At 42.7% G+C, this 16044-nt stretch overlaps 1 protein-coding gene across 1 annotated transcript in view; it reads right to left on the bottom strand.

Moving 5' to 3' along the window:
- WDR27 (WD repeat domain 27) overlaps positions 1–16044 on the bottom strand; it is a 522635-nt gene that overhangs the window by 385158 nt on the left and 121433 nt on the right. The window contains exons 14-15 of the mRNA XM_082251222.1: positions 8878–8949; positions 5319–5422 (exon numbers count right to left, since the gene is read on the bottom strand). Coding sequence (XP_082107348.1) covers positions 5319–5422; positions 8878–8949 — 176 coding nt within the window. The remainder of the gene's footprint in view (positions 1–5318; positions 5423–8877; positions 8950–16044) is intronic.

Here is a 16044-nt window from a genome sequence, read left to right as displayed (position 1 = left end):
ACCTTTTATATCATAGGGTTGATTTACTAGAACAGGTTTTTTTTTTTGTCTAAGCTAAACTGAACAAACTGAAGTTAGAAGTGTATTGGCTATCATGCATGGCGCTACACCAGATTTTTTTTTTGCACTCTCCAGTTTTAGTAAATCAACCCCTATGTGTAATAACTCTCTCCATTCAAAAGAAATTCTAAAAGAATTCTGACAAAATATTTCTCAGATGTACGGTATTTATTTAACATTGTCAGGAATAAAAAAAACATTAAAAAAATTAAATATAGTATATTATATAGTATATTGCATATGAATTGTTTTCAGTAATGACAGATAACGGCTGCAATTTAAAAGGTGTTTTTCTTTTTTTATTCGTTTTTTTTTTTTTTTTTGCCATATAAACAAATACAGATGCAAGATTGACCGTGCTTCCAGTGAACAATAAAATACTAAATGTATTACATTTAAAATGCAAAATTGAGAAGAGTGAAACAAAGTGCACAAAAGTCCAAAATAATTGTTGCAAACAACACAATCCAAATATGTTCGATCTCCTCCAAGACCATCCAAACCAATAATTTACTCGTGAGCTGGTGTGTCTCTTCTCCACCAACAATCACTTGTGTAAAAAACTCACCAGATGGTTTTGACCCCCATTACTGTTAGTCAAACTCAGTATGAATGATATTCCCAATTCCATAGACGTCGGGAAGAGCCTGTCGGTATAGGTATAGATGCTCGGAGTATGATATATAAGTGAAAAAGAGATAGACCTCTCATAGCGTAATATGTCCAAACATTTCATCATAACATATATCACATTTCACCATACCATATCATTCATACTGAGTTTGACTACCTGTAATGGGGGACAAAACCATCTGGTGAGTGTTTTGTGCATGTGAATGTCGATGGAGAAGGAACACACCAGCTCATGGGTCATTTCTTGGTTTGGATGGTCTTGGAAGAGATCAAACACATTTGGGATTGTGTTGTTTGCAACAATTGGGACTGTTGTGCACTTTGTTTCATGGTTCACAATTTTGTATTTTAATTTTTATTTAATTTTAATACATTTAATATTTTATTGTTTACTGGAAGCGCGGTCATTATCACCTCTTTGTTTATTTGTTAAGCTTTTGCTTTATGATGTGCTGCTTTATGTATATAATTTAATCACTAATTTTTTGGGGTAATTTTTTGCGCAAGCGTAGGGGTAATAAGTTACTTCATTCATCACTTTATACAGGTACAGCATTGAAGTGCAATTTCGGAAGACATTGTTACCACAGAATGCAACATCTATACTTCAAGAGATCGACCCCTCTCATGTCAGAGAACATAGCATCATTAGAAGAATAAAAATATATAAGCAACTGTGTAGGCCATGTCCCTTATAATAATGTGCATACAACATCACAGGATAAGAGTCACTAAACCCACATCATAAAAAGCTATCAATAAATGCTGTACTACATGCTGCTCATACTCACTCAGTCACTATGAAATTCATTTTCTGTCTTTTGCAAAAAATTCAGGTTGATCCTGCTGCTCTCTATCTCCCTCTTCTGTTAATGTCCCCAATGTCCTAGGGATTTTGCAGATGTGGTGGCAGCTCTGCACATGCTCAGTTTTCAGTTAGTTTCTATCCTGAGCATTATCTCCCTCTCACATCTGAGCAGCCCATGTGACTATAGAGTCACACATGTAGGCGTATACACAGTGGTAAATGACAGCCAACTCCCTCCCTCCTCTATGCCCACTAACCAGTAATACACAATGGGAACAAGATATTATATGTACAGTATATTGATGGAGGCTTCACCTCCCTCTTATTTTAACACACGGGCTGGAAGTGCGTGACACAGCCTGTGACTGGTAGAAATCCACCCACACCATGTTATTTTCACAAAATAATAAAGATTTGATTTCAAATATATATTTGCATGACAATTTAAAATAGTTTATTGATATTATTCTTTTATTTTTACTCTGTATTCCAAAGTCTGTTTTTTTTTTTATTATCATTATTTTGAACATGTGAGCAGTAACAGAAGACTAAAAGCTCCTCCTGCTTATGTTTCTCTGCAGACAGGCTGGGAAAGAGCTGGGTGACGTGACAGTTGTATATTGATAATGAAAAAGGTACTTAGATGCTTTTTTTTTGTAATTAAAATATTTACAGTGCCATCCTCCACACACAGAAATAGAAGCGACAATGTAAATTAAACAGTGTGTGTTTAGTATCACTTTAGTCAGTTTGGATTTCTGACTCAAGCACTGAAGGGTTAACCTGTGTTTTGGTGTCTGCTATTTAGGCAGTGGCAGACTGAATTATTATAAATGTATAATTTTTCTGCATGTCTGTGTAAGATATTTTTTTTATGCATATCAGCATGTTTATATATTGTAGATATTGTATATAGTGTGTTGCCCTTTATTATAAGTTCATGTTTTATGTTGTATTATATATGCTTAATGATTAATAAGCCCTAAAAATAAATTCTCTCAGCAGATGGATAGAGATCCATGCCTCGGGCTGAAGGATTCACTGCTCATTTAGGTCTAGCAGAGGGGAAAAGCATTTTACTTACCAGATTCTCTGCATCTCCCAACAGATGCTGCTCCCCCTAGCCCCAGTAGTGGACTGTTCTTCAGCGTCCTCATGTCCAATGCAGGGCTATGGACCCTGCACCAGTCTTAATGACATCAGAGGACCTTAGACCACCAAAGTGCATTGGAGAAGAGGCTGTGGGGACTGATCTAGCAGGAGCAGAGGATTGGGTAAGCAAAAAATGTTTTTCCAAATACCTTAGAACTAAGGGACGAGTTGAACTTTGCAGTGCTCTACTGCAAGGGAGGAGTTTTCCTTGAGTTCCGCTTTATATGTTGACAAAGGTATTGCCCCTAGAAATTAGAAAATTGCTCTGGTCCATAATAGGTATACAGGTGCGAGAGCTGAAGTGGTTAAACAATTCACTTTGGGCAATGTTGCAGGCAAAATCATAGTTATTTCCAATACAAAGAAGTGTTAACTCAGCATACTAGGGATCATTTATCCAAATGATAAAAGCAAGGAAAAGAAATATAACAATCTTAAAATAACAACAAGGAAATGAAAAGCATATGTCTTTTCTTCCTGGTCTCATCCAGCTGGCATGACATTAATGATTGTGTACAGTACAAAACTATTTTTGGTAAGGCAAATGATTGCTCATCGCGTCCACATCATACCATTGTATATTGCATGAATATTATGGTGTATCAGGGGTTTGTTAAATGAGCTCAACGTCACCATTCATTTTCGAAATGAGGTTCTTATACAAAACAGTATTCAGGTTACAAAGGAGATCATATGTTACATACATCCTGTGCTACCATGAAAGCTGACCATAAAAAAAAACATGATAAGCACCGTTTCGATGCAGAAAGAGTTCTTGCTTTTTCATCTAACCCTAACAAGCACTAAAAATTTTAAGGCCGTTTTAACGAAATGTCTTTTATTTCCATTGTCTAACACTCTCCTACCAAAGCTTTACTCATCCATTCCACACTCCAGCACTTGTACTTCATGTTCTACGCCAGTCCCATCCACTGCCTCTCTTTCGCATGGAATGACGCTCTGCTTCATTCAACCCACTTTGTATGAACCCAGGGCACCAAGGACACATGAGAATGCAGTATTCAGTGCCCCCCCCCCCCCCCTACCAACACCACCACCACTGCAGGAAAACAAGGAAGATGACCCAGAACTGTCATGTGACCAGACTGAAGACAGCTTTACAAAAGGATGTAAAAAAAGGAAAGCAGTGGTGGTGCTCCAATGTGTAAAGAGGCATACCATGGTAGAATGTGGTGCAAATGCCCTTTTAATTACAATTCTTAATAAATAGTTACATTTTAAACTTTTGCTTGTCAGATTTTTGTACCACTTGTCCATCGTTTTTTTTTTGTGCATTTAACAACAGTAGAAATCCATCAGCATGGCACTGATTTACAATGGCTTATTAGAAATACAAACAATCTAAATGTCTAAGTTATGTACTGTGCGTCACGCACGCGAAATGCGTTGACGTCACACGCCGGCCGCACACCACCCGGAAGAGCCACCGTAGCGTTCCAGCTCCTGTCTATGACGTAACAAGTCCGCGACGCATGGTACATGCTGCCTCCTCGTGGCACGCCGCAGCGGAACGCGAACACTGGGCTTCCATGCTCACCTTATCCACTGATGGGCCGCAGCAGTCTTCCGTTACAAAGCAGCTTTCCAGCTTGGAGAATTAACGGTGAGCTAAAAAGTTTATTTGGAAATAGGGGATAGAGAAAAGGCAGTGAACACCGGGAGGTCTGGGCTGAATATCGAGCTGATATCTATACATCAAAGGCCAATAGCGATGCTCCCATGCCAGACATAGCCCTCTTGTGGTGTGAGCCAGCGCAGCTACCAAGTAATACTGCGTCTCTCCCCAGCTGCCGCACCTGTTTCTACACAAGGAGAGACTCCATCGTGGCAGGGTGATCATGTCGGCCTGACACCGTTACCCCTATATTCAAAGTGGACTCTGTACTTCGCTTACCTTAGGTTATTCATCACTGTCCAGCCAAATGAACTGACATCGCATTCAGCCTGACAGCAGTGACATACAGACATTCCTCCAACTGCATCCCAGTTCTTGAGGACTTTAATTGAAGCTGTAGAGTCCCAATAATCACTATCTACATGAGTTCAGGAATGACATGCATTGTCTTTGATTTATATATTCCACTGGTTTACCCACTTTTTTGAAATTCGATTTCTAGAACTCCAACTATATCAAGTGATCTGGTTCAGAAGCAGCCTGCTGACTTATCAGGCTTATATCATAGGAAATTTTTGAACTGCACTGTGATGGAACCTGTAGTTGAAGTGACCTAGTCATATCTTTGTGGTGCAATTTTTGCAATTGTGGCATGCCGACCAACAGACCCATAACAGAGCAGCATCCTAAGATTCCGATCAGGAAAATATGCAGCCTGTATGCAACTCTGTTGGTCAGATCTTCTAGTGTGAATGTGTGGCCGGCCTCGTGTGTGTGAGTCATTGTTTCATGTTGATTGTCTTGTTTGTTGTTTATCTTCACCATTGAACCTTTTTATGTACTGTATATTGTTTCCCCCACAAGGGGTAATTTTAGACAATGTGTCTTTTTGCTCTTCAATAAAGATTTTTCAAAATTTACACAGTTGGTGTGAGCATGCCTTTATGCAGCCGTTCTAGGGGGTCGCTCTTTAGCCCCCATCCCTTCTGATTATGTACTGTGCAACACCTGATATGTTTTTGTACCTACCTGAGTACTTAATACAACCAACAGTGGGTCTGATAGATAAAGTTATCTTTCCCTGAAGATTGCTAGGTGCCGCAGAATCCATTGGATATTCCTTTTTCATTCCACTGCAATAAAAGAAACATGAATATTTAACATAAGCATCCTCACTGTAAATAATGTGAGTCTATAAGCCCAAACTTCTACTACAAGCAGGATGCATTTTGAGAAAAACATTCAAAATAGAAGCACGGGGCTGCCATTCCTGAATATTTTCTGAAAATGATAATTGCTGTTATAATAACCTAACTCCTGTAACATTTTCCGCATTTGTTTTCCTTGCACAAAAAAATGCAGTTCACTGAGGATCACCACCAGAAAGCCCTGAATTTCGATCATACGAAAGATAAAAAAAGTGAGGTCTGGTAAGTGAGAGCTCAAATTCAGTATCTTTAACTTTCTTTTTGTATGGTATCAAAAAAAAAATGATCTGCACCTTACAAGCAATAAAAAGTTCATATTTTATTATGCATCAGGTATTATTGTCTAAAAATCTTAGGATTTCAAATACCAGTCTAAGGCCACTACTTACTTCTCTGCAAGGTTCAATACTCGTTATTATTAGGTATCATTTATTAAAATACCTAATGGCTATACAATTCCTGGTATTGGCTAAAGAAAAACCTTGCATTTCAAATACCAGTCTAAGGCAGCTGCTTTTATCAAAAAACTCTAAGGCACTGGTTCTTAACCTTGTTGGAGGTACTGAACCCCACCAGTTTCATATGCACATTCACCGAACCCTTCTTGATTGGAAAAATAAAATATGATTTTTTCAAATTCAAAACATAGGTATATATTTAGGTATATATTTATACATAGGTGCACAAAATGAACAAAACCATTAAAGAACAAAACAATTAAGAACATAGAACAAAACCATTAAAACATGATTTTCACACAAAAACATAATAATGAATATTTACTGCAAATCAGTTTGACTTCTGCTGTTGTCTTTCAGAGACCAGTTCAGAAATGACCTCCACCGAGCCTGCGAGACTGACTCACCGAACCCCTGGGGTTCGATCGAACCCAGGTTAAGAACCACTGCTCTAAGGCATAGATCCCATTCCAAAAACCTTATTCAAACAATGTATATTACACAAATGTTATATACAAGTTCTAATCTGTATTTTGAGTTTTCACATGTCTGGGGAATATGCATTCCCTTATCAGCACAAATTAAGACATTGAGAGCTTTAAGACTCAAGCTAGGAGAGATGCCTCCTTTGGGTTTGAGAACAGTTTGGAGTAAAAGCCTTGAAACCATTCAGCCACAGGAGTTGGGGCAATGACAGGGTGGTCTAAAAGACTCAACAGGCTTGATGGAGATCCGCTAAGCTATGCAGTGACAGGAGAAGATTAGAGGTTAGAAACCAAGGAGGGGACAAGGAGGGAAGATTCAATTTGTAGCCCTGGGATATCACCTCTTGGACCCAAGAGTTTCAGATGGTAGCTGACCAAACATTCCCAAAAAAGAATGCACCCTTATGCAGAGGAACGATTGTGTGAGGATTTGGCAGACTCTGAGTGCCAGATCTTGTAGGTGGACTGGGAAACAGACTTGGGGGTTCTTGAAGAGGTCCTTAAGGGAGCAGAGACACAAAAGGAATGTTTCTTAACAGTCGGGTGGGGGGGGGGGGATCTTCGCAATATGTTAATTAAGCTATTTCCTCTAAGGAAGATGGGTGCTCTTGCCCACAATAGCATTCTTTATGATAGTATTAATAGTTGGTTCAAAGATATGCTGTTCTTTGAAGGCAATGCCAATCAAACTCTTCCTACACAAGGGATAGGCAGTCCAGCACTTCAACCACAGTGGTCTATGCATATGTACTGACATAAGACCCATGCAAGAGATGAGACAGAAAGCTTTCAGTGGACCAACTTGAGTTCAACAATCAAGACATTACCTTCAGCAGTGGTGAGATCTCTTTTAAAGGATTTTAATCAGTCAGGCATAGTTTGACAAAGTAAAGTCATGACCAAGGAGGGGTGAAGGGCAGGGCACAACAGCAAGAACTGAGGTCTTGAGGGGGCTTCCAACCACTTATCAGTTGGGTCTTAATAACAGGCGCAATTTCTACTGGAATTATAAATGGGTTGTTAAAGTGGAACTCCACCATAAAGGGGAAGCTACGCTTATATGCCTTCCCCTGCCCTCCAGTGCCACATTTGGCACCTTTCGGGGGGGGAGGGGAACAGGTACCTGGCTTGACAAATACCCGCTCCCACTTCTGGGTCATCTTGCCGCGGTGAGATCACCCAAAAGTTCAGCTCCTCTCCTCCTTTCCCCACCGCTTCACTGCCGGTTTCCCCTACAAGCAAATGGCGGCGGCAGCAGCACTCGAGAGCAGATTGAAAAATCGGCTGGGGTGAAGATATAAATGTTTTCTGAAGGAGCCTGGACCTTGTTTTTAAAGGTAGAAAACTGCTAGATCTACAGTGGAAATATACCACTTTTTCATAAAAGATCTTTATCCTTTAATGCCAATAACATGCAATCCTCTGGATGCATCTTAACATTAAAAAACAGCAAAAACTATGTGCAGACAGTTCCCAAATGCAGTTGATTTAGTCATTAGTGGGCTTCAGTGTTATGCAAGGGATACCAGACACCTCCCAGTTCCCAAATGCAGTTGATTTAGTCATTAGTGAGCTTCAGTGTTATGCAAGGGATACCAATTCAGTAAACCTCTCTAGCAATGCCTCCACTCAGCTGGGCCTTGTGAATTCACATCACCCACAATTAGAAAAACATACACCTTGTCACCAGGAAGTTTCACTTAAGTCCTCAAAATGTAGAATAAAAGTAGTCTGCTTCACTTTAGCTTTACTGCACATAAAATGGTAGCAGAAAAATTAGTAGGGAGAATACCCAAAGACATATTAGAACTTCAGTTTCTCTCAGTTAATAGTCCCTGAAAGGATGCGCAGACTCTTTCCCACTGATTCTCACTCACTACAGACCGAAAGAGCACCCACCCATGCATTGTTTTCTCTGAACCATGTGACTGTAGCAATTGACCAGCGGAGGTTCTAGTGGTACTCGGTGACCCCAATTCATATCCCATTTTTTTTTGGGTAGCATTGGTAAGGCCCCAGCTTTTTTTCAGTTGTCAACCATGTGAGCCAAACGCTCAAGGCCCTAGAACAGGACCCAGGATCCTTGGGGCAAAACTCCTCCTAAAAACTTAAGGCCCTTTTAAAAGGGTAATTCTGGAAATGTATCAGTTTTCTTGACCCAACCCACTAGGCATACTGTATATCTTTTGTGATTAAACAACTACTAAATATACATGATTACCTATGTTTCTCACACTTTAGACACAACCCTCTAAAACATCACAATGGACACAAGCAGGTATACAATACAGGAAGGCCCAGGTCAAATCAATCTAGAATAATCCTAAACAGCAACCATGCAAAATTGAAAATTAAGCAAACCACCAGGGATCTGTATCAATATAGTAATATTTAGTGGTAAATGATATCTCCAGATTACATCAGTAGTAGTAATTACCTTGTGATTTCCTTCCTTCTCGCTGGAAACTGGCTTTTTTTGAAGTTCGTCATTGGTGAAAACATTTTTAATCTGAAACAGTATTAGGAAAAACACCTTACAATGTTATTATTTGATTTTGAAATCTAAATATTGGTAATTATAACTATTTGAAAGAAAAAAAAAAAAGTGCAGGTTCCATAACTAAAAAATAATGAGGCACCAGATAAATATATATTCTAACAGGGCTGATATGTCTGAGCCATTTGCAGAGTGTAGTTGAGGATTTTCACAACTCCCAGGCTCCTCTCATACACTTTTAAGCCCCTTTCACACGGGGTCTATTGGCTTACAGATCCCCTGCTGATCGGAGCAGAACAGGTGGATGACACATCCATGTCTGCTCAGATTCTGCAAAGCAGACATGGACAACTCTTCTCTACTGGCGTCCAGAAGTAAATGGACTCTGTCCATTTACACCCGATAACCCTCAAATCTGTGCCACCTAAACGTAAGGGGATGGATCCTCTTCCATTTTTTTAGTGGACTGGATAAGACCTGGAGGTAGGAGTCCGTTTGCACCCACCTAACCTAAGGAATGCATGGACCTTCTGGTCAGGTCCGTCTCAAAAACTGGAAGGTGGCTCTGAGTGGATCATCCGTGTGAAAGGGGCTAGAGAGGCCTCTGAGCCTCTGTCCAGTTCAGGTTTTGCACCTCTCCCTTTTGGCAATTTTAGATTCACCTGGGACACACAGTCAGTGCTCTAGAGCAGGAGTCTCCAAACTTTCAAAAAAGGGCCAGTTTACTGCCCTTCAAACTTTAGAGGTGCCAGACTCTGGCCAGTGGGAGTAGAAAAGTCTCTGACATTGGTAGGAGTAAACAACGACATAGACTTGATGGTCAAATGTGGACAGAATAGTGCCCCATCATTGGTGACAGTAGGAGAATATGTGCACCATCTTTGGGGTCAGTGGAAGAGATAGTGCCTTGTATCAGTGAAAGGAATAGTGCCCCAAGTGACAGATAAAGACAATCAAAGATCCACATCTGGCCCACGGGCCACAGTTTGGAGACCCCTGCTCTAGAGCCTGGGGAACAGACAGGTGGTGTCTGTGAGAAATGAAGGTTGGTGAAAAGCAAATAGACTGTATGTGGAGACTGAAAAGCCTTAGGCTTGGACAGCCTGATAGTTAGGACTTTGATTGTGTGTAGTTAGTGCCAGGATATGGCTAGGATTTTGTTTTGGAGTTTTTGCACGGTTTATTTTGTGTGCAGCACCTATAAATATACTTGTAAATAGCACAATAAACACACTACTGTTTTGTCACCACTGGACTGGTATCTGTGCATGGAAGTGTGCTCACCCCAAGAAGCCTTGCACCTGGTACCTGTCCCCAGCTCAAAAGGGTCACAGAGTGGTAATGGGTGGTGCTTATACTAATTAGGTCACATAGTTAATAAGGTTGAAAATAGTCTGATGTTGATCCAGTTCAGATTCTTACAATTCTCACAGTGTGCTCTTGAGAAAAGCACAATAAAACCCTCTGGGCAACTGTTGCCAATTTTGTTGCAAGGGAGAAAAAAATAACTTCCTGACCCCCTACAGTGCAGCAGATCATTTGTCTGGATCCAACTACTGTTCTGTGATTAGGCACTCAACAATTTACAGTATGTTTAAAAGGTTTTATTATTCTGTCATCACCCCATGCCTGTTCCCATTCTTATGTATTTGTCTTGGGAGTACCAGAACATTATTTGTATTTATTTGAACCTTAGCTTATTTTAACCCCTCCCATTCTGAAGACAGTTGCCAGAACACAATTAATCAGGAAGGCTGGCAACTCGGATGCTCTTCAATAAAAGTACTTTATTTGTTACATGGGTACACAGGTACAGGCTATATGCTGACGCATTTGGCTATGCAGCCTTCATAAAAGCATACATATTTGATCTAAAAACTGATATTTATATCAAAACAATCAAGTCAATTAAAAACACATGGAGAAAAAAAAGAAAGAGACAAAGCAGACATATGAGAGACATATCATTGACATTTAGAACATGTTTTCATATTATTCCAACTAATGTAGCAAAACAATAATATTTATTTAAGTAAATTGCAATACAAAGAAAAGAGAGAAAAAGACAACCATAAAGGTAAAAAAATACAATGCTGCATAACATGGTAGGAGCAAAAGGGGGGAATTCCAAGCAACATACTTGCTGATGTGTGGATGAACAGTCTAGGTCAACTGGCAAGTGCGTAACTGAACATATCCAGTGCCACCCTAGCAGCCTGCTCAGCTCTGGTATGTGGCCCTCCACCCACCCAGCTCGACCCATTAAGCTAGCGTTCCAGGGGGGTCTGACCCGGGGAAGGGCGGGAGGGGGAGGGGGATCGACTCCTTCGCTCCAAACAGAGGAAAAGATGGGGTAGAAAAGAGGGGACAATGGAGAAAAAGAGGGGGGGAGGTAACTGGTGAATTGTAATGTGGGGCAAAGAGTCCCATAAGAGGAAAGAAGAATGGGAGCCTAAAGGGGGTGAAGGGGGGTGGGGTGTCAGTGGGTGAGGTCTTGGTAAAATATAATTTCAGTAACTCAAGCATATAACACTCAAGGGCATAACTATGAAGATCCTGCGGCAGTGTAGTGTGCCCACAGTGCCCATTTAGCATAAAATTTATCATAACAGTCTTTACACCTAGCCATCCATTCCTCCGTGTCCATGATACTGTTTACCAGCTTAACCCATGACTCACGGGTTGGCACCACCGCCTGTTTCCAGTAAATCGGCACCAGGCGGTGAGCCGCATTCAGGAGATGTGGCAGGACGCTTTTCCTGTACCTGCTAAGAGGAATGGACGGGAGGTGGAGCAGGAAATGCCGTGGGTCGTCGGGGATGTCTACATCCAGAATCGCCAAGATCTGCACCCCGATATCCAGCTAGAAGGGACGCAGGAGCAGGTACTCCCACCACACATGAAGGTAGGAGCCCCGGCCCCCACAGCCCCGCCAGCAGTTTGACCCGGGTAGATCTGTGCGAGCCCCGAGGGGCCCTGTATCAGCGAGTTAGCAGCTTGTACCCGTTCTCCTGCATCCTGGTATCCACCGTGCTAGTATGCGACAGCTGAAACATGTGATCCAACTGTTGATCCGTGAAGGTGCACTGTAGGTCTCTCTCCTGCACCCGTATGAACAGAGGCCTCGGCGTGGGATCCCCAGAAAGAAGAAGCTGATAAAGCAGCGCGGTGGAGTGGGGTATCGGGTCTCTAGATATACAAAGTTTCTCGTAAGATGTCATTAAAGTTGGAGAGCGAACCTCGCCCACAATGGGGCACAAAAAATGGGTGAGCTGATTGTATCTCCAGAAGTCCATGGGAAAACGTCCATTGCGTTCCCTGAGTTCATTCAGTGATACAATCGACCCCTCCTGGACAAACCCGCCACAGCGAATCTCCCCGCCCAGCGTCCAGCTCCCAAAGAAGGACATGTCCTCTCCAGGGGAGAACCAGAGGAACCCCCCCAAGGGTGCCAGCAGGGAGACCCGGGTGGACAGCTGGAGTCTCTTATTGACCTCATCCCAGACCTGTAGGGTGTGCACGGTGGACGGGGACACCAGTGGGGAAAGTCCCCTGTGGGACCCCACCAGCCACGGGGCATGAGACAGGTTCCTGCCCGCCATGAATTTCTCCATGGGGACCCAGAGTTTGCCCCGGACATGGTGGTACCAATCGAGAATCCGCTGTAAGGCGACCGCCTCGTAGTATTTCGGGACCGCCGGGATCCCCAGGCCACCCACACACTTAGGACGTTGCATGTGCTGGAAGGCTAGGCGAGGATGCTAACCATTCCAGATGAAGCAGATGAACAGACTGTTGAGGCTCGAGAAGAAGGATCTAGGCAGGTGGACAGGCAACATCTGCAGATAGAACAAGATTCGTGGCAGGATATTCATCTTTAACACATTCACCCTGCCAATCCATGCTACTGATAATTTAGTCCAGTCAGCGAGATCCTTGTGGATCGTCGTCAGTAAGGGCATATAGTTCAGCGTAAAGACATCTGTTACACAGTCAGGTAGGAAAAACCCTAAATATTTAAGTTTAGAGTGGCACCAGGTGAACGGAAAAGAGGAACGTAGCGAGGCTTCTAACTCCTGCGGGATATTAAGGGGCAGGATTTCCGACTTATCAAAGTTGATCTTAAAGTTCGAGAGTATATGATATTCCCGAAGTTTTGCCATGAGGACAGGTAAGGATGTCAGGGGCCTGGTCATGTAAAACAGTACATCATCTGCGTATGCCGATAACTTGTGTTCGGTGGGGCCCACAGTGACTCCCCCAATATCTGGGTTCGCCCTGACCCTGGCCAGCAAAGGTTCCAGAGTCAGTGCGAAAAATAAGCGGAGAAAGGGGGCACCCCTGGCGTGTGCCATTGCGAATCGGAAAGGGTGCGGATAAAAATCCCCCTGCCTTTACCCTAGCCTCCGGGGAAGCATACAACGCCGCCAACCAGCTAGACATGTGGGGGCCAAGGCCCAGGTGTTCCAACACCATCTCCATGTACACCCAGTCCACCCTGTCAAATGCCTTTTCAGCGTCCGTAGACAGCAGGAGACAGGGTGGATGGGTAGGCTGGGATCTAAACCAGTGGATAATCTGCAGCGCCCTGTTAGAGTTGTCCCGTGCCTCCCTGCCCGCAATAAATCCCGTTTGATCGGGGTGTATTACCGACGGCAGGAGTGGTTTCAGCCTATCCGCCAGAATCCTGACCAGGATTTTAATGTCCGTGTTCAGGAGTGATATTGGCCGGTAGCTGCTAGGCAAAGTGAGGCCCTTCCCTTCTTTGGGGAGGACTGTGATGTGGGCTAAGAGGGCATCCCGCGAAACTGAGGACCCGTTGCCAGAGCATTAAAATAGGTACACATCGGGGACAGGAGTGAGGAGCTGAATTTGAGGTAATATGCGTTTGTGAGCCTGTCAGGGCCTGGGCTCTTGCCTTTCGGCAGAGCTTTAAGAGCTGCCGCCAGTTCAGTCTCGGTTATGGGCTTTTCCAGGGACTTATCCGCCTGTCCAGCAAAATGCGGTACATCAGCCTCCTCCAGGTAAGCAAGGATGCGTTCCCGTTTAGCTGTCAGCACTGTCGGCGACAAGGTGTAAAGCTGAGTGTAATAATCCCAGAACGCCTCCGCAATGCGGGAGGGGTGTTGCGTGATGTCGCCCCGGGCCGTCTGGATTTTAGGGATGCGGGTGGCCGCCCGTTGTCTCCGCAGTGCCCGTGCCAGCATGCGTCCGCACTTATTACCGAACTCATAGAACTTGTGAGAAAGGTACCAAAGATGTCTCTGTTTCTGGGCCTCGAGCAGCGTCGACAATTCTTCGCGAATAGATTGGAGGGCCTTGTCCGATAGTGTACGCTTATGGGTCAGTTCCGCACTACAAAGCCTCTCAAGAAGCTGCCTGAGCTCCACTGTTCGTTCCCTGTTAAGACGAGCCCCTTGCGATATGAGTTCGCCCCTCACCACTGCTTTGTGGCCTTCCCATACAGAAGATGGTGCTACTTCCTCCCCGGTATTTTCGCTGAAATAGTTACCCAACGTTTCTGGACCACTACAGCATCATCCAAGAGGTTTTCGTTTAAGCGCTACGTCCATTCCCTGTCTGCCCTAGTCAGGGGGGCAAGTGTGAGGGTCACGGGGCATGATTGGAGATAGTGTGAGACCCTATGTCTGCTCCCAGGATGGAGTCTAGGTAGGTTTGATAGGTTAGGAGCATATCAATGCGACTGTAAGAGTTCCAAATCTCATGATTAAGCAAAATACGATGAGTATCGCTTCCTCTTGGGGGGTTTTTAATCTGTTCAGTACCAAAAAATGGAAAAGTGTACTTCTCTGAAATTTTTTGACACATTTGAAATATTTTTGGCATTAATATTAGTAGTGTCATTCACATGTTCCAAGATTCTAACTCTCAGCAGGCGTATAGTACACCCAACATATTGCAAATTACAGGCACTGCATTGAATTACATGATTTGGAGCTACAATTAATATATCGTTTAAAGGTAATATGTTTTATTAGCTCTAAAATAAGTCACTAAGGTACTTTTTTGTGTTTAATGCACTGCTTGCAAGTATTTAGGCCACACATATAGGATTCTGTGGTGGAAAGCTGTGGCTTATTTGGTTTCCGTGAGCAAAACAAGCTAGGTGACAACATGTTGCCCAAGCTAAGGGCCCTTCTACGTGAAAAATTGTATCCACCCTTGATGACACTATATAGATCTTTATCGGCATACAGAATGGGAAGATGTTCTTTAGGAATTGCAACAATTTTGTTGTAGTCTGAAGAAAATGTAGTAACAAAGTTAACTTTATTTTTGTTATAGTTGCTACAATGCTTATGTTTCTTTGTACTACTATTCCCTATCATCTCCGCCCTAACTCTATGAAGATCTATGTTTTTGCTTCTAGCTATTGTTTTTACACTATAGCCCCTTGCTTTGAGTCAGTTTTGAATTACTCTACACTCTTTCAGAAAATCCTCCTCTGTCGAACAAGTCCTTCTGGCCCTGATGAATTCATCAGTGGGCAAAGATTTGATGGCATGACTGGGGTGACAGCTATTAGCCTATAAAATGGAAATTCCCTGCACAGAGCTTTCTAAAAGTCCTCAAAGTCACTGTGCTACAGTCTGGATGTCCCATCAGAGTCAAATCCAAATAGTAAATTTGGGTTTGATAGTGCACACAGGTGAACTCTAAATTTAGAGAAATGTTGTTGAGATATTTCATGAACTCACCTATGGCGTAACCCAACCCATGCCATACTACAATCAGGTCATCAATGCAGTGACCATACCAGGCAATATTGGTTTTCAACGGAGTATTATGAGTAAATAAAGATAATTCTTCCCACCAGCCCATATAAAGGTTCACCGGGGGGGGGGGGGGGGATTTTACCCCCAAGGATACACCTTAACTCTGTATATTATATCGTTCATCAAACATAAAAAAAATTGTGTGTCAAAAGGAATTATATTGCTATACAATAAACTCCTGTACATTAGGACTGAAAATACTGTAACTTGAGAGATGATGTTTAATGGCTAGCAGTGCAAGAGAGTGGGGGGTGCAAGAATACAAAGATTTAACATCTATGGTAATCTAAGTACATTCTATGGACCATAA

The sequence above is a fragment of the Pelophylax lessonae genome, assembly GCF_965119305.1.
Source record: "Pelophylax lessonae genome assembly, chromosome: 3".
NCBI lineage: Eukaryota > Metazoa > Chordata > Amphibia > Anura > Ranidae > Pelophylax > Pelophylax lessonae.
Note: the sequence above shows the minus strand (reverse complement) of the source record. Positions and strands in the feature narration are given on the sequence as shown.